Source organism: Vulpes lagopus, chromosome 1, assembly GCF_018345385.1.
Source record: "Vulpes lagopus strain Blue_001 chromosome 1, ASM1834538v1, whole genome shotgun sequence".
Lineage (NCBI taxonomy): Eukaryota > Metazoa > Chordata > Mammalia > Carnivora > Canidae > Vulpes > Vulpes lagopus.
Window position 1 is genome coordinate 7,081,947 of NC_054824.1, and position 20,012 is coordinate 7,101,958.

Below are 20,012 nucleotides of genomic sequence, written 5' to 3' on the forward strand. Positions count from 1 at the left end.
TGCTTGGTGATCCACCCCTCCTCCCTCCAACTGTAATATGCTTATCTGTTTATGAAAGAGGAATTTTTTTTTGAAAGAGGAATTTTTATGGCCACAGGTGCTTTTAGCTCTCTAACCAAAAACAATCCAATTAAAAGTTCCTAAAGTCACTTATGTAATATATGAAATGAGTGACTCTAAGTCCAATGGGTAAACCAACAAATTTTTTAGAAATCCAGTGTGAAATTCATGTCAGATGATTTGGTAAAATAGGTGAGGCTATCTATCATATATGACACATAATTTTGAACATTCACTTTCTCACATACATTAATAGAACATAGAACATACTAGAACATATTAGAGTTCTTCTTCCAAGAAGTTGCTTATTTCAATAATGATATTTTTCAGAAGATTTTTTTTGAAATTTTTTACGTCCAGAATCAACCCATAAACTGGACAGAAGAAAAATTAGCTTTATGACTTTAGAGATACATTTTTCTAAACACAGAAAAAGGGTAGGGATGCTTGAGGAGCTCAGCGGTTGAGCATTTGCCTTTGGTTCAGGTCATGGGATCGAGTCCCGCATCTGGCTCCCGGAGGGAACCTGCTTCTCCCTCTGCCTATGTCTCTGCTTTTCTCTCTGTGTCTCTCATGAATAAATAAATAAAGTCTTATAAAAACACACACACACACACACACAGAAAAAGGTAAATAAAAGAATCAGCCTACTATAGGGGAAGAGTAAATGCGTCTGGGATCAAACCAAACTGGAATGTAATCCATTTGCTAGTTCTGGGAACTTGGGCAGGCTGTTTACTTCTCTGCACTTGCCCAGCTATCAAATGGAGAGAGTCTCCTTCTTGCAGGGACATTGACATACGTACAATTCCTGTTATGGAGGCTTGAGAAACACTAGCTCCCTTCAGTCTTTATTTGCCAGATTTGGTTCCGAGTGACTTTTAAGTCTCAAGAGCCAAGACGTCTCAAGAGCCAAGACCCTAGCCTCTGACACAACCTTGCTGGAAAAAAGATTTCGAATTCAGAGAGGTCTCTTCTGAAGGAGACAACACTCACTGGCCTGTATAAATCATGCTGTATTTCCCTCATAATCGCTTTACTTTTTCGGCTCCCTGACTTGTTGCAACATCTTCACAAGAATATGACTCAGGCCATGAAGCTAATAGTAACAACAACAACAAAAAAGTTAAGCTTATAATGCAGGAAAATAAGTGCCTTAGTTATAGTCATGAAACATTAAATACATAAGGATAATCTCAGTATTAAATGTAGATACGAGGTTTTCTTATCTCAGAATGCGTGTACTCTGTGGGTATCTCGAATCTTGAAACAAAGATTAGGAAGTCTGCCAGACAGTACTAACGTAAATAAAGTAAACGTCTTCTTTTATAGATGTCCTAAATGTTTTGGGTACTAAGTAAAGGATCTTATAAAAAGGGAACATGAGCAAAGCTAATTTTTACCCAAAAGAAAATAACTCAAGTATCTCAGGATGGCAAGATCAAAACCTCTTAACTGCTCCTTGATAAAGGACATCATTCTCCTAGTGCAAAATCAGTCGCTGTTTGTATAATGAAAAATAAGTCCCATTTGACTACGGTCCTTCACTAAAATTATTTATTCCTATATCTCACTGGACTCCTTAAAGCATAAAGTAATACATGTAAGCATTTTTGGTTCTTCAAGGGAAAACTATTAACCAAGCCATCAATTTCCATCCTGCCAGGTTCTACAAAATGTTCTTCCACTTTGCAGAGCAAATTGGCTTGCGTGGAGCAAAACGGTACAAACTTTTTTCTTGCAAGATTCACTTCGTTTTAGAATTCAGAGAACATTGCAAGTAAGTTGAAATTTTCACTCGAGGACCTTCCCTCCCTCATTTTGTGTGCCCTGACACTAACCTGGGACTTGAAGGTGATCAAGGATGCTGGGAAAGTCAGGTTTTAAGATTTGTTCCAGCTGCTGAAGAATGAAAGACTGTTCTCACAGAACCACCCAATCAAAAAAGATGAAAATCCTGGAACATTGAAAGAATCTGCCCGGCCTTGACTCTGACCCCAGCACAGCAGGCCTTGACCAATTTTTGGCACGGCTCCTCTGGATCACCACGTGGAAAGGTGGGGTCACCCTCGTTCTACTGGAAGGCAGGTCTGCTACATTTCACCTCAGGAAGTTGCCATGATTTCATTTGTAGAACAACAGAACACACACACACACACACACACACCAAAAGGTCTCTTGGAAATTAGAAAGCAAATATTAAAAATGCCTGCAAGTGAGGAAGGCTGTTTTCACCTTCTCTGCTTCAGCTGAAACATCCTCCATCTTTTCCCCTTGGACACCGGTGCTTCTGCTTCTCGAGCCTTCCCACCCAGATGGGGAGTCACACACCACCGGTTACCTTCTCCCCCACAGTTTTTCAGGCCTTTAGGCTTGGACTGGAATGATCCCACTGGCTTTCCTGGGCCTGCAGCTTGCAGACTTCTCAGTCCCCCTCATCATGGGAAGCAATCCCTCAAAATAAATCTCTTCCTATATATCTGTATGTATGTATCTATCTGACTACTGGTTCCTTTTTTTTTTCTGGAAAACCCTGAGTCATACAACTGTGTATCAATTATACCTTAGTAAAGCTGTTAAAAAAAATTCCTACAAGCACATAACCTTTAGATGTGGCAATTGTATGTGCATCTCTATGACTATGATTTTCTCCACAGGTACGCTGGGCTCCTCTGTCATTCTCAGCATGTGACTCGCTGCTGAAACAGTGACAGGAGAAAACCATTGCTTTGACATTCGCATTCTGCTTTCTTTTACCCTGATTTCCCCTACCCCCAGGTATATGTGGGATTCCAAGGCCCTTTCTTTTAAAAATATTTTTTTTTACTTGTCAAATACTTGGAGCTTGGGTCCTGTAAAATGTAAAAAATGGCTCAAACTAATCTATGCTGGGGGCGGATGGGTGGCTCAGTCATTTGAGCATTTTGACTTTTGATTTCAGCTCAGGACTCAGGGTCCAGGGATCAAGCCCTCTGGCGGGCTCTGTGCTCAGCATGGTGTCTGCTTGTCCCTCTCCTTCTGCTCCTCTCCCTGCTTGTGCTCTATCTCTAAAGTAAATAAATAAAAAAATTTTTAAAACCTAGTCTTTGCTGTGAGAAATCAAGACAGTAGTCACCCCCGGGGAGGCAGTTTTCTGATGTGCTGGTGATGATCTATTTTTTCTTTTTGAATGCTGATTACAGAGTGTGGTGAGTTTGTGTAAATTTATCAAGCTGCATACTTATGATCTGAGTCTTTCCTGCATGTCAATACAAAGTTTAATAAAAATATCTGCGACTTAAACAACCAGAATTTGCAGGTTTAGGAAACACAGGGACAATTCTGTTTTGACAATAATAATGATGAAAGACAAAACCTTCTATTTATTCACAGGGTCACATCTCTTTTCCTACTTCATACAATCCAAAGTAAGAGAGCAGCTGTTCCTGTGTATATAAATCTGAACACCAGTTAACCAGGGTAGTGGAATGAAAACAGAAATAACTACTACCACTGACAGCTCCACATCTCAGAGCTGTCGTGGGAAGATAGGGAGCTGCAAAAAAAGAAAACAAATGTACCAGGGCATACCAATATAGCAACCAGGTATACATGTTTCCCTCCTGTCTTATATGATTACAGGTGCTAACGGGAACCTTGCTGAGGCAGTCAGGCCAGGCAGCCGAGGCCCGAGTGGTCAGGGCACAGGGCACCCCTGAGTGCAAGGAGCCTACTGCCTGCTGGAGGGTGTGAGGTGGGAGGAGCACAGGCCAGACTGTGCAGGGTGTGGGGAAGGGCAGAAACAGGGAGAGGGGGAAACATATAAGCTCAAGGAGGTAAGCTGACCTGTTAAATGTAGGAGTTAGAATGGGCTGCTTCCTTGGTCCCTCTTCCTTAACTGACTGCTAGTTGAGGAATTCTTAAAAGGCAAGCTAGCCTGAGAAAGTGACCTAGAGCCAGAAAGTGCTGAAGTTCAGTCGGTCAGGTTTTCACAAATTTTTTCAGCAAGTAAGCCCCTTAACTATGGTATACTCCAGACCCAGCCTCCAGCTGTCTCCTATTTCCCCACTCCCTTGTCCTTCACTTCTACTTCTTCTTAACTCCCTCGTTTGCCAGGACAGTAGTTCTGGGAGTCAGAGGATTCCCTCAAAGGTGAAATGGAAAAAAGGAAAGAAGGTGGAGGGGCAGGTAGTATAAGTTCACTTTCAGAATTTTTTGACTGGGGGCTCCATACTTTAGTTATAGTTTGTAGTGAAATATACTTAGGACTGTTACATAATCAATTATAACAAAAAGAGTTCGAACTACTGGAGTTATTTCACTCAACATGGGGATTTCTGAGTCTATTTTTACTTTGCACATAGCATCTAACCATTCTGCAGTAAAGAAATATAATTATAGTGACCGTAAACAGAGGCAAATGTCAATGTTATTTTTGCCTCATATCTAATCCTGCAGTCCAGAGACTGTACCAGTTTGACAAGAACTGGCTTTGACTAGGTTAACTCTAGAACAAGAGATTTTTTAGGAAATAGGCCCAAACTTAGTGAATCTCCCAAAACTACAGAATATTAAGAATAATACATAGGTGTCAAAAGACAGAATCATAAAATAGAGAGCCACTCTACAACAGGAGCTTGGAAGATACTTCTATAGAGAATTAACTAGCCACAAAAACATCCCTAAAGATACTTGCTCCTGGTGGTTTCACCAACAACACAGCCCAGCCAGACCTCCCTGTTGTGGGTAGGTATCACTATGGGTTAACTAATCTATTCCACATGCTTCTACTTTCAAATAAGAACAGCCAAACAAACAGCATAAGCTATTAGAGGGGAGCCTCAATATGAAAAACAGGGACCAAAATAAACATAAAAGTGCAACAGAGACACAGAGGGAAGACCATATAAAGACAAAGGGAGAAGATGGTCATCTACAAGCAAAGGAGAAAGGCCTCAATAGATATCAACCCAACTGCCCCCTTGATCTTTGAATTTCAATCTTTAGAACTGTGAGAAAATAAATATCTGTCATTTAAGCCACACACACACACACACAAAGACACACATACCACAAACACAAAACACAACAGAGATTTTAAAGGAAGAAGGAAACAATTTAAAAATCAAAATTATCATTAATATACTCAGACAAGATGCTACAACCATGAAATATAAGAATAGTATAGGTAAGAAAAGATAACTTAGAGCAGGAAAAAGCTCTTAGGAAATTAAAAATAACTAAATAATTTAAAAATATGAAAGCAGAAATGAAAAGAACTCAACAAAAGATTAGAAGATAAAGTCTCTTCCAAAAAAAGATGGGAAATAAAAATTTTAAAAAGAAAAGAAAACTGTACTGGTCCAAGGACTCCTCTATATTGGAATAATATATTCCAGAAAGAGCAAACAGAACAAAAAAGAGGGAAAGACATAGCAAAATAATTCAAGGACATTTCCAAGAGTTAAAGGGCATGAGATTCCATTGAAAGTGCCCAGCACTGTGGATGAAAATGGACTAACACAAAGGTCCATTATCATGAAATTTCAGAGCACTGAAAACAGAAAGAAAAATCCTACAAACTTCTAGAGAGAAAAAACAGCAATCAAGGTCTCAAATAGTGTACTTCCCATACATCTTTTCTGTAGAAGCTACTGGAGGAAGTCCTCCAAAAGTAAATTAAGAAAGAGAAAAACATAGGATACAGGAGACAGGTTAGCCATGATAAGAGGGAAAAGCAAGCTGTGTGCCAGGTGCCAAGGGTAAATGGTCTGGAAGAAAGTGGGGAAAGTTCTCCAAAAAGATGAATAAAAAGAATACCTCATGTACCTGAATAGGTGGAGGAGATTTAGATCCCTGGGGAAGAGTTTGGGATTGAAATGGTAATCATAGAAAACTAAAAAAGCAAGGCAATTATTAACACCAGGGAAAACAAAAAGTGGCATATGGAGGGAGAAGTAGTCATCATTATTAGTTCAAGGCTCAGTTGTAAACAGGGTTTATATAATCATAGAGAAAAGGGATCTAACCAAAATTATGATATGTCTATATTGGGAATAGCAGTGGAGATTTTTGTGAGGATGTGTGGGAGGAAAGACAAGAGTTAAACCCTCATCTTCTTTAGTGAGAAGTCATTAGATAATTCCTCAAGCTCATAAGGCAGAGAGGAACAAGACACTGTTATTAAATTTTTGGGATATAAATACCAAAAGAATGTGCCAAAAGAGTTTAAAGTGAAAGCCACTGGGAAAGGTAGAATGAAGAATAAGGGGACAAGAGACCCCTGAAGTGTTTTGGGTAACAAATCTTTGGCACCTTATGTACACACAATATATAATTTATTTGTATATGTGACTGTTAAAAATAATCTATATGCATAAATTTTTTAAAAATTATGAAAAACAAAAAATATTGTAAAACATTCTGTTTGCCAGGTTATCGTCTATTTCTGAAATTCTTCTTTTTATCAAACTATAGGAAAATAGTAGAAGTATTTCATTAGACATAAAATATTATATTTGAAGAAATATAAAAGAAATTGCTTTCATAATAAATTATCAGTAAACTTGAGTCTATATGATCCTTAGCATATACAAGTACTGATTCCAAGTATTTGGGGCCAATTCCATTTCACAGCACTCATGGTAATATAAAGTACTCACAAGCTCTAGTGGACTGAGACGAGCACCAGAGATGGGCCTGGAATCAGATGACTCAAAACTGGATGCATGGAGGCTAGCACAGGGGATGGAATAGAAATATTAGTTTGTGAAGAATAATTTATTTCTACTATATGTTAGTTAATTCTAGCCTCAAAACAAAAGCATTTATTGCATCACCTTAAGGGAGAAGCAGTATTTTAAAAAATCGTAGTACTTAGAACATTTTATTAATAAGTTTTTTTCATTGCTTTTTGGGGTATTAGAAATATTGAATAATGAGAAGAAGAAATGTATATAGAGACTTTAAAAAAAAACTTTGTTCATATTGGTTTATATAGTTGGTATGGCAACCACTACACACCATTTCAAACCAAAGCAACTTCTTGGACCCAAGATCTGGACTTACCTTTAGGAATCTTGAATAGAAACAAGAGGTGTAATTAGCAGACATCAAAATGAAAAAAAAAAAAAAGCAACTATCCATAACTAGAATTTAAGGGAAAGTGTCATCTGGTGGCTTACATATCCAAGTGTACAGGCAAGAGAAATGTCACTACCTGAAAGAAGAAGGAGGTCTATTTTCTGGTGTTCTTGAAGATGTAGGCCCAAATAGTTTTCTTTGGTCTTCCCGTGGTGTAAATGGTCTCTGGGTCCCAACTGTTCTTAAAGCATTTCGTGCTTCGCTTATGATTTCTGCGCTGGTCTTCTGCTTGGACATAGAAGGTCGATAAAATGGATCCAGTTTTTCTAACTTTTTGTCATTTGGAGATAGCATCTTTCCTTTTAAAGTCAAATGTTCTTCAGGTAGACACCACACTCTGCAAATCTATGGTACAAAATATTAACTGTTTTCATCAATGGTTTTAGAAAGCAGAGCTTAAACACATCCACATATGCTTAAGGCATTCCTCTATGTTAAACTAGAAAAAGTCACAATTTTTAAAAAGATTTTTTTTTATTTGAGAGAGACAGAGCACCCGTGAGCAGGGAGGTGGGGGGGTTGGCAGAGGGAGAGGGAAAGGGAGAGAATCCCAAGCAAACTGCACTGAGTATGGAGCCTGATGTAGGGTTCCATCTCATGACCTGGGATCATGATCTGAGCTGAAATCAAGAGTCTGACACTTAACTAACAGAGCCACCCAGGTACCCTGTCACAAACAATTTTTAATTAACAATATACCAGGCAGTTATAATTAGAAGATCAGGGTGGAAGAAAAGCTTTCAAAAATATAGGTTGATGTGTACAGTTATGCCTATGGGAATATATGCACTTGAGGGAAATGATGTGCAGGGAAGAGAGCCAGGATGAAAGCTAAACCTGGAGAGAAAGAGGATAAATCATGAAATAGGACAGGCTAGGGAGAGAAAATCATCTTGTATTCCCCAATCTAGAAAAAAAGAAAGAAAGAAAAATAAAGAAAATAAGAAAGAAAGAAAGAAGAAAGAAAGAAAGAAAGAAAGAAAGAAAGAAAGAAAGAAAGAAAGAAAGAATAACACTGAGGGGGGAGAGGGTTCTTTTAAAATTTTAACTAAATCTTCCCTTTTTTCCCCTACTGCCCTCCACATAAACTGCTGGTTTAAGGTTAGATTTAGACAGATGGGGCCTATTTCCAAGCTATATTTGCTTTTATAAGCTGTAGTTTGTAAACTCAGGGAAAGGTTCAGCCCCACATTTGCCTGTGATGTATTTAAATAAATTGATACAAATCACCTTCAATATGAGATAGAGTCCTCAATGAATAAATATCAAATATCCTTCCCAGGCTCGTTTTCTCAGATAAAGACTTAAAGTCATTCACAAGGGCCATGGGAATGCAGATTCTTCTTAAATACTGGTGTGTCCCCATGGAGGCCTGGTTAACTTGGCAAGACACCTTGATAGTTCTGAAACTTTAAAACAGCTGAGATTTTAAAAACTTAATTCTAATTAGTATATGGCATTAGGAGTTCATTTAAACAACAACAACAACAACAACAACTCAGATCCCTGAAATATATCTCTAAGGAGAAAGAGGCCTGGAAATTTTTCCTACATTTCAATGCCCAATTTTAGAAAAAACTTGCAAAAATGAAACATTTTTTTGTGACATATGCCCAAGGAAACTAAAAAGACTTGATTTCCATAAGTAGAATCAACAGATGATTCCTTAGACAAGAGGATTTACTATATTATGATTCTATACATTAAGTTGTTATGTAACAACAGACAACAAGAACATTTGTTTAGTTCTACCCAGGCCCTACCCTAAAAGTTTTTAGGGTAAAAGTGTATGATGAAAACCACAAACGATATGCTGTTCCATTTGCCCTTTTTCTTTTTAGTGTTAAATGTACTTTATTACTTTTGAAAATCGATCACCTGTACATGGTGATTTTTGGTCAGTCATAATACCTGATTGGCCAGCACAGATAAATATTTACAGAGAAACACTAATACTTTAAAAAACTAGCCTTTGGAAGACATTTTTGAATTAAAAAAATTGTTTCAAGATTTATTTATTTATTCATGAGAGACACAGAGAGAGAGGCAGAGACAGCCAGAGGGAGAAGCAGCCTCCCCACAGGGGATGTGGAACTCGGTCCCAGGACCCTGGGATCATGCCCTGAGCCATCCAGGCATCCCTAATTTAAAATTCTTAAAATGTTAAAACCAACATGAGTTGCAGTTTGTTTTTTTTTTTAAAGATTTTATCTATTTTTAAATGAGGGACAGAGAGAGAGATTGAGAGAGAGAGAGAGAGAGAGAGAGAGAGAGAGGCAGAGACACAGGCAGAGGGAGAAGCAGGCTCCATGCAGGGAGCCTGACATGGGACTCGATCCCAGGTCTCCAGGATCACACCCTGGGCCAAAGGCGGTGCTAAACTGCTGAGCCACTGGGGCTGCCCGAGTTGCAGTTTTTAATGCTATACCTTTCATATGAAAAGATCTAGCAAGGTAAAACAGAAAAAAAAATTACTAGATAAGCAGTCCTATTCTAGGAATTTTTGATGTAGGATTTTGAATTTAAGCAAAGTCTCCAAAAGCATGCACATTAATACAAATAATAAAAACCATGGCAGGCCAAGTACATTTTACTTCTAATGCTTCTGATATGACCGGCCGTTTATTTTTAAAATATTCAAGGCTAGTTATTAAAAATGTGTATAAGTGTTTTTCGTATATCCATATGTAAGGCTTCTCCTGCTATCTAAAAGCAGAGCATTCCTGTGAAAGCTCTAGTAAGGCGAAACGGTGTGAGGTATCTGGTATCCCCCACTTTCTGCCACTTTGCTTTCACAAAAGACCTACAATAATACCTGTTTTCATTCACCAGAAGAAATCCGAAGAGGATTTTTGCTTTTCTAAGAAAGCCCTAACGCAGGTCTTGCATAAAAGCAAAGTGATATAACAGGAACCTTCAGAAAGCAGGGGATACCTGTGTTAATTTGGATGCATAATAATATAAATTCAGTCCCCTCACATCTTACTCAAGGGGCCTTATCAGTTTTGTTTGCCTGTTTGTTTTTAAAAGGCCCACCGCAAAAATAAATAAATAAATAAAAATTTTAAAAAATAAAAAAAAATAAAAGGCCCACTGCAATAAGAAAGCGTGCCACTTAGTGAGAAGTTCCTATACAATGAACGAACAGGTTTTTCCCGGAGCCCAAATGAGGTTTGTGATTCCTTTGGCCCCACATAGCACTAATTAAGTCTAGCAATGTCAAAGGTGATCTGGTAAATGTAATAAAGATTAGAGAAAGTGCTTTGGATGAACAATAATGGACCATCATTCCTGACTGAGATTTGGCATTTTAGTTTGCATGGAAAACTATACTCTTTTACGGAGTAATTAAGCAGGTTGAGTAAGTACTGAGTAAATATGCAGGTTGAATGCAAACAATTCTGTACTTTATTTGGGCATACAGGAGTTTAGATTGATCAAATATTGGTGGAAATAATGTAGAATAATGGGCCTAAAAATCTTTTTGTTTGTAAATTTCTGCCACAAATTCTTTTTTTTTTTTTTTAAGATTTTATTTATTTATTCATAGACACACAGAGAGAGAGGCAGAGACACAGGCAGAGGGAGAAGCAGGCTCCATGCAGGGAACCTGACGTCGGACTCGATCCCTGGTCCCCAGGATCACGCCCTAGGCCGAAGGCAGGCACCAAACTGCTGAGCCACCTGGGCTGCCCCCTACCACAAATCCTAACACAAATTTCTCTCTCCCTCTTCCTTTCTCTTTCTCCCAAACTTGAACAGTTACATTGTGAGAAGCAGTTTCAATAACGTAAGCTCTTTCATAGTTAATCTATGATCACATTAATGTTAACATGTCACTAATTCAAATATGGAAGCGTTCAATGATACAAGTGAACTGAATTAGAAGTGTGTTTTCTGGGGAAAGGGAAGAATTTTTTCCTTTCTATTTGTTGAATTACAACTTCTTATTATAGAGGATTTTTGCCAGCTTACTCACTCAGAGTTTGAAAGCTTGTCTGTTTATAGGAAAGTACACCTGAACCATAACACAACAGTATCACAGAAATTTTAACTTTATGAAAATTCTCCTGACAACAAATCCATCCAGCTAGTATGGATTGTTTCCTATGTGCACAGCCCTATGCTTGGATCTCTGGGAATACAGGAATAAATACTGTCTTCACTCTCAGGCAAGAAGGACCACTAAGGCTAGTTACACATTTGCTTTGATATCAAACACTATGCTAAGCAGTCTCGAGTACATCATCTCAATGAATTCCTACAACAGTTTTGGGAGGGATGGAGTCTTAGACAATTGCACAAAAGCTATCACCTATGCCCAATGATATTCAAACTACTACTCATAAGATAGGGTGGGGGGTGGGGGGACACCTGAGTGGCTCAGCGGTTGAGCGTCTGCCTTCAGCTTAGGGCATGATCCCGGGATCCAGAATTGAGTCCCATATCAGGCTCCTTGCAGGAAGCCTGCTTCTCCCTCTGCCTGTCTGCCTGTGTCTCTGCCTCTCTCTCTCTCTCTGTCTCTGTCTCTCTCTCTCTGTGTGTCTCTCATGAATAAATTAAAAAAAAAAAAAAAAGATAGGGTGGTGGGCTGCAGATATTTATGCACCAATATAGAGACATGCCAATATTTTCACAACTGGAGTAGCTTTCTTGGTGTGTAAAGGCTGAATGTCTTGTATTCAAATGATTTTAACACAAGGTAAGAAACTGATGGGGGCAATAAAAAAAAAAAAAAGAAATAACTCCTATGTGATTACAAAAAAAAGAAGGATTTCTGATTGGGAGAAAGTGTCAGGAAAACTTCCTGGAGGAGGTGATGCTCAAGCTGGGTTCTGAAAAATGGGCTGAATTTGAAGCATGTGGCAATGGCTGACATTAGGGCTAGAGGAGAAAAGGAACTGCCAGCAAATTCAATGAGTGAGCCAAGGCAGGGTGCCATGAACATATGGGGTGTGTACTGGACAAGAACAGGCTCTGGAAATACAGATTGGAGTTGGACCAGAGAGAGAACTGACTGGCAGGTCAAGAAATAAAAAAAGCTGGTGAGCAAATTAATTAACAGATTTGGAAGCATGATGTGATCTGGCAGGAACGTGCAAGATGGAAAGGAGGGAAAAGACTAGAAAGGGACAAAATCAGGTAGTTCTTATGTAATCAGCCAACTAATTCTTAGAGGCCCTCCAGGAAGCGTTCCTAGACATGCCTCCCCCCATCCTCCAGCCTCAGTTAGGTGCTCCTTCTCCACACTCTACAAGGCCACTGGTTGGCTCCTGTCAGCTCACCCCTCCCATATGCACCTGGTGCTGCCTCGCCAGACTCTGAGGCACAGCTTTTTATGTGAGGCATGGCTGAAGGTCAACACTTGTAGAATCGCTGAACTCCATTTTCTTTTTTTTTTCTTTAGAGCTACTTAGTTTAAGGGAGAAAGAGAGAGCACCTGTGAGCGAGAGGGAAGGGCAGAGGGAAAGGGAGAGAGAGAGAATCTCAAGCAAACTCCTCTCCTCGAGCGCAGAGCCCGACTTGGGGCTCCAACTCACAACCCTGAGATCATGACCTTAGCTGAAATCAAGAGTCAGGAGCTCAACCAACTGAGCCACTCAGGCGCCCCTAAACTCCATTTTCCAATATAAATCTGAGCTATGAAATATCAAGCTGAAGGCAATATGGCTTCTTTGATTGGAGACATTTGTCACAGTGGATTAGGAAGGCATATGGGACTTTATTTCAAATGGCATCTGATTCTTTTTTTTTCTCTCTCTCTCTTTTTTTAAAAGTAGGCCCCATGCCCAATGTGAGGCTTGAACACATGACCCTGAGATCAAGAGTTGCATGCTCTACTGACTGAGTCAGCTGGGCACCCTGTCAAATGGCATCTGATTCTTGATGCCAAGTGGTAAGATGAGATTAAATTCAGTCTCCTTTTCCTTTCTTGCCTTCACTGCAAGTTGCCTGGCAGGGAGTAAGGCTGGATAAACAGTCCATGAATGAGGTCTTGAAAGCCTGAGATGAAAGGCGAAACAGAGGGGAGAAGAAAGATGAGAACAAGTGAGGGGCAACAAGAACAGAAGAACCACCAGGATTTTGCAGCTGAGAAGGTAGGAAGAAGCCAGAGGGGACACTTAATACAAACCCAGAAGGGTGAGGTCAGAGGACTAGGGGACCTTTGAAAAGAAAACAGCAGAAGTACACTTTGAAGGGAAAGAAGAAAAAGGCTGTGAGCTGTCTTGCACCACTGTCCCGAGCTGATGATGTCCACAGGACCTCTAGAGGATGACCACCACCAGCAGTGGGAAGCTTGAAACTGGAGATCTTCATTTTTAACAAAACATTTCTTATTTGTTGGGGAAAGTTTCAGAGTCATCATTTATAAAAATTTGTACCTAAATATAAAGACCTGTCTTTACCTTTGCCACTCCTAGTCTCTTGAACCAGAGCCTCCTTGCTACATGCAGCACTACTCTATCAAGGTAAGAGGTCTGCAACAAAGAGAAAGGCTGACAGCCTCTACCTTCTATTGCCTGCAAATCAAATACAGATCTTCCTCAACTTATGAAAAGTTGAAAAACCCATCATATGTTGAAAATAGCATTTGGTAGAAAATGCATTCAATCCACCTAATCTACTGAACATCACAGTATAACATAGCCTAACTCAAACATGCTCAAGATACTTAACATTAGCCCACAGCTGGGCAATACTGGCTAACACAAGGTCTATTCTACAATGAGTGTTGAACACCTCATGTAATTCATTGAATGTAAACGTGCCAAAAGTAAAAACCGGAATGGCCTGGGTGGCTCAGTCGGTTAAGCAGCAGCCTTCCACTCAGGTCATGATCTTGGGATCCTGGCATCAAGCCTCTCACCACCCCCTGCTGAGCAGGGAGCCTGCTTCTCCCTCTGGGCCTCCTCCTCTCCCCTGGGGGATGCCAGCACATTTTCTCTCCCTCTCTCAAATAAATGAATAAAGTCTTTAAATTAAAAAACAAATTTTTTTTTTAAAACAAATTTTTTTAAACCAGAATGACTATATGGATACAGAATGGTTGTGAGTGTATCACAGTGAGTGGCTGCCACTGCCCAGCATCACCAGAGGGTATCATAGAGCCAGCCGATTGCTAGCCCTGGAAAAGATAAAAACTCAAAGTACGGTTTCTACTGAATATGCTTTCACACCATCAGTAAAGTTGAAAAACTTTAAGTTGAACCATTGTGAGTCAGGGCCACTTACACTCAAGACCCTTTGCGTGATTTTGAAATACTCTTCTGTTAATATGAGCACCCAAAGAGGCAGGGGCTAAGGGCAGTGCAGAGCAGAGGTTCAAGTACTCTCTTGGCAATTCACAGCTATGTGACCTCGGCCAGGATTGTAATGCCTCCGGGCTTCAGTTTCCTCATCTGTAAAATAGGGATGGTCACAATTGGCTTATCCGATTGTTCTGATAATTACATAACACAATTCGTGTAAAGTGCTTTCGCATGGCACCCGGCCCTTAAGAAAAACTGAACTAGTACCGGAGCCCTGTGTCATGAAAAGATCCAATAAAAATTCTCCCATGAATAAAAAACTGCATTAAAAAAAAAGAAAGAAATTGCAAATGAAAGGGAATGATGTCTATTTAGCGTTTCCATAAATTCTGGAAGTTAAAATTGAAAATTTTTTGAAATGAAAAGGAATTTTTATTAGGTATTTTATGGGATATCAGGTATGCCAAGTCAACGACTAATCAGAGTTTTATTGATCCGCAAAATAGGCTACGAAGAGAGTGCTTCTTGCTTCTCTACCGAGTTATAATTCTAAATCAGAGATGGGAGACCTGCAGGCGTGGGAACGGACAATAAAAGGGCTTCGTAGGGACGAATGATGTACTGTTCTGTATCCTGTTGCACAGAGGTGGACCTCGTTATGTGTTTGTTGGGGCCCTGCCTATCGGCTGCCCAGAGTCCAGGTACGAGCCCTGTGACCGTGGCAAGGCCCCCCGGGTCATCACTCGCGTTCAATAAACATTTCCAAGCTTCTGTTAGACGCCGCGCACTTGACAACCGTCCAGGGTGGAGCGAGCCCCCTCCCCGGCAGCGTGCACAGGGCCCCGGTCTCCCTCCAGCCGCACGAAGGCGGCGCGCAGCAGGGAGGCCCCGGGCCCCGCGGGGGAGCCTCGCCTCCCGGGTGGACCCGGCCTCCCCGCCCCGCGGCGCCCCCTGCTCCCTCCACAGGCTGAGGCCGGGACCCGGCGCAGCAGCAGGAGCAGGAGCAGCAGCAGCAGGAGCAGCAGCAGGAGCAGGAGCAGCAGCAGCAGCAGCAGCAGCAGCGCGGTGCCCCCGCCCGCCGGCCCCCCAGCCCGCCCGCCGCGCCCGGCCCGCCGGCGTCTCCATGGTAACCGTACACAAACCACCTACCGGGGCGCCGGGGCCGCCCGCCTGCAGAGCCAGGTCGCCGCTGGGCGGGCGGAGCGGGACAGGAAATGAGCTGGGAGCGGGCGCAGGGAAGGGGGCTTCCGGCCGGCCCCGAAGCCCCCGTGATTCGCGCTGGTGACTGCACCGCGGCGGAGGCTGAGCGCATCCCTCAGCTTCCCGGAGGGAGGCGGCGGCAGCCCTGGAGGAGCGGCGGGGCGGGGCCGGGGCCGGGAGGGCGGGGCCTGGGCCGGGAGAGGCGGGGCCTGGGCCGGGAGGGCGGGGCCTGGGCCGGGAGGGCGGGGCCGGGCCGGGAGGGGCGGGGCCGGGAGAGGACGGACGGGAGGCCTCCCGGCGCTGCGCGCCCACTGGGCCTGCGCGGCGCCCTCCCCCCCCGCCCCGCAGCGCATGCGTAGGAACGCGGAGGCCGCGGGCTAGCAGGTGCAGAGCCCGCAGGCCTGGCTGCGGCGGGAGGGTCCTGCGCGCGATCTCCGCTTGAAGCCTGGGATGGGGAGCAGTTCCCTTTTAAATCGGCAGCTTACCTGGGCGGCTCAGCGGTTGAGCATCTGCCTTTGGCTCAGGTCCTGACCCCTGGATCCTGGGATCCTGTCCCACCTCGGGCTCCCTGCATGGAGCCTGCTTCTCCCTCTGCCTGGGTCTCTGCCTCTCTCTCTCTGTGTCTCTCATGGATAAATACACAAAATCTTAAAATAAACAAATTTAAAAAAATAAAAATCAATCAATCCACCAAACAGCAGCTGACCGAAGCACGTTTGTTGAGACCCTAGGAGACCTCAGCACCTCTGTTAGGACAGCAGCTTAGTGCTTAGGGTTAAGAACCAGGATTTGCTGATTCAGGTTGCCCCTCTGTACAGCCTGGAACTCCTTGCCTAGCCTCTCCGTTCGCTCACTGTAAAGTGGAGAGAACTAGTGCTGCCTAGCTGGGTCTTGGGGTCACCGCGAAGACTGAACGGAAAAACAGGTATAACGCGCTATGTACATGGCAATCAATGAATGTTAAACTGTTATTTTTAAGCCTTTGCCTGGGTGCAGCACTTCAGAGTTTACAAGGGGTATTTTATTGTATATTCTCTTTATTTTTAATACAAAGATTTTATTTACTCATGAGACACAGAGAAAGAGAGGCAGAGACACAAGCAGAGGGAGAAGCAGGCTCCATGCAGGGAGCCGGATGCAGGACTCGATCTCAGGACCCTGGGGTCACGACCTGAGCCAAAGGCAGATGCTCAACCACTGAGTCACCCAGGGGCCCCCTTATATTTTCTTTTTAAGCGTCCCCACCGCTCCGAAGTAGCAAGCCTGGCATCCCCATTCACAGGGGACAGAACTGGGGACGAGGTATAGTGAATGCCAGTGGTAGATTCAAGTCTAGGCATTGGGCAAACATTTTTTGTACTTACTGTGCCATCACAGTTGCTTGGCAAAAAGAATCCCATTTATATGTTTCTGGTTTAAATTCCGTTCTCCTATTAGACCATTCAGCAACACTTTACAGTGTGAAATACAAGTGAGACCATAATCGCTCTCCATTCGGGTTTGCACCACGTTTTATAAATATGGGGATTTTTCAGCTGAAGTGTTGTCAACATAAAAAAAATGCCACATGCCTTGGTGCTAAGTATCTTGTAAAGAATAATTAGATTGAAAATATTTTTGAGCACGTATGCGTAGGGCATCCTGCTCGTGGGAACTGATACGAACCTGAACTAAAGGAAAGTATTCTTCAGAGTATCCAAGAGGATGTACTTTATCAGTTGATTGGGGGTAATTCTAAGGCCCAAAACAAAGTATTTGTTTTCTTCCAGGTTGAAATTTTTTCCAATGAGTCAACATGTCATCACATCATCAAGACTCTTTTAGTGGCCGCTGAACTCCATTATGCAAAGGGATTTTTGCCCATTTAATATAAGTCCCTAACTAGTATTTTGAATTCACAACTTGTGATTAAAATGCAACGTTATTTTTGTCTCTCAAAGCTGTTTTAAGATATATTCAGTGTTGGTTACCTTCCCCTGCCCCTAGATGGAAAGTTGGGTAGAGCCCTTGTATTTTCTGCTCGTTTTTAGGTAACTGATACTCCTATGGTAACTAAATCTCAACCACAGCTTCATTCCAAAATTACAATGTTGAATACAAGATATAAACAAATGCATCAAACTTTACTTGAAAATAAGACTTCATCCCCCTTTCCTGCCTCAGGTCTCCGGATGACCTTCCCAGCAGGGATGCAGTTGGCTGAGGCTCACCACAGTAGAGGCCACTTCAAGACCCAACCTGGGTGGAGGTGGGCAAGAAGTGGGGAGAAAAGAAGCAGGAGATGGAGCACTTCTTCCCAGATTTGAATAGCTTTGAGCTTGCTGTGCCTGGGCAGCAGCCCATGTGGCTCTCTCCTGGTTTCTTCAGCGTTTCCTATTAATGAAGACCTCTTTCCAGGAGATTCTTCAGGTGGATACAAGCTATGACACTGCTTGTTTACAGCTCCTTCTCTGACCCTAGAAATCTAGGGCTTACTCCAACCCCTTTAGATGGATCCCAAGATGGCACCATACCTTGTCCAAGAAAAACCACGGACATCTCTTGCCCCAGTGACTCTGAGAATGCAGCCCCCACCTCTCCCATGAGCCCCCATCCTGTCACAGGATGGAGCTTTAGCTTTCCTAGAGTGAGTCGAACTCCAGGCCTCTCGACTCCCTAACGGCAGCCTCTGGAAGGCTCCTCTGGGAAGCCCTCTCACTGGGTTTGAGATGAAGGGGGTGGCACCCCCACACTCCTCTCCAAAGAAATTTCCTCACCCGTCCTGCCCCTGCATTCTCTGACTCCGCATTTTTAGCCTCAGCCTGGACCCTTTGGTCCAGGGAGTCTAGATATTGCTTTGTAACTCGCCCTAAGGAGACTTTGCCTCACCTTCACTTTGGAACTGATGATTATTCACTTACCATCTCAGCTGAAACTGCAGTTTAAAAAGCTGTTGTGCAGCCAATTACTAACTATGGTCTTGCACCCAGGGTCTTGGTCTAAAATACACAAGTGAGCTCGCTCCTGGAGCCGGAAGCTGGCCAACTCAGTTGGCCGGGAAATGTCTGCCAGGCAAATTAGAACAATTGAAAAGAGTGACAGGGGCTGAATTATAGGAAGCAATCATTTAAAGCACTAAAGCTGCCCAGCTTACCTCACTGAAGGACACGACAGGAGAAAACATTGAGGCTATGGTAGCAATGGCCTATTATACTGACCCGGCTACTCCTTCCTGCTCACCTGATGGCTATTTAACAGAATCTGACATAATGAAAATTTTAAGTGGAGTTGTTTTTGAAACAAAATTGCTATTTTCTTTGCTTTAGAGAGATTGAAGAGGAAAATAAAATATTGATTGTAAGCATCTGACATTTATAAAGCACTTTATAATTTCCAAATTGCTTCCATTTGGAGCATTTCATTTTCATTGTTTTATTCGGAGTTTACAACTAGCCCGCGAGGTGATTCGTTCAGGGATTATTATCCCAATTTGAAAGTGGAAAAAAATTGAGGTTCAGAGAGAGTAAGTGATCTGCCCACTGTCACAGAGCTAGTAAAGTGATCTGAGACCTGGTGTTTTTGATTTTCAGATCCCACGTGCTACCTGCCATTGTACATGGGAAACACAGTTTTTCAGGCTGAGGCCTCTTGTGCATTGAGAGGTACTTCCCAGGCTGCTGTAACTGCTAAGATGTGTCCTTTATTTTCTCCTTTCACAAATCTCAGAGTACATTCTGTGTGGGGCTACAGAGACCAAGAGGAACTTAATCTTTATGTTGACTTGAAAATTTCTGCGGACTTTTGGATTTTGAATCAAGATGAGAATTACGTAAGTGGTAGCATGGGTAATACTACGATCTTACACACTCTAAGATGCAAAAATGCAACGAAGTGTTGAACTTATACTTTTAGCCACAGACTATCAGTGGATTTTGTAGTTCACATTGCAGTGTACATCACTCACACCTCATGTTTAATATCTATAAGCTTATCTTGGTTTCTATATTAGATATATTTTTGAAAAGATGCATGTTAAATACATAACGCTCACAATTCCCCCAATGACTTTTATGACCATAACAGAGATGGACTCACAGAGGGAAAAGAAAAATTGCTTCTAAAAAAAAAAAAAAGAAGAAGAAAAATTGCTTCTGGCATAGAATAAAAAATCACCAATTTAGAATTCCAACATTCACTTCAAGACACTTTCTGCTTTTGTCAATATGGAATTTCGGTGCTTTAATTATATTTATCACATAATGTCTGTGAGGAGTTCATCAAATTGATAGCCTAGGCAATCTCTGCATACAAATTTCAAGGTAACAAACACATTAAAAATGCAACTTGGTGGAAATTTACAATGCGAGGAAAATTAGCCAACTTCATGGAACTGCATAGATA

The 20,012-nt window shown here is 42.1% G+C and overlaps 1 protein-coding gene across 1 annotated transcript in view; it reads right to left on the minus strand.

The window, feature by feature from the left end:
* The window catches only part of ARMC2 (armadillo repeat containing 2), a 105,121-nt gene extending 89,357 nt beyond the window's left edge, over positions 1-15,764 (minus strand). The window contains exons 1-3 of the mRNA XM_041760685.1: positions 15,582-15,764; positions 7,259-7,527; positions 6,702-6,774 (exon numbers count right to left, since the gene is read on the minus strand). Of these exons, the coding sequence (XP_041616619.1) occupies positions 6,702-6,774; positions 7,259-7,476 (291 nt within the window). The 5' untranslated portion in view covers positions 7,477-7,527; positions 15,582-15,764. The remainder of the gene's footprint in view (positions 1-6,701; positions 6,775-7,258; positions 7,528-15,581) is intronic.
* Between the last annotated feature and the right edge of the window lie 4,248 nt (positions 15,765-20,012).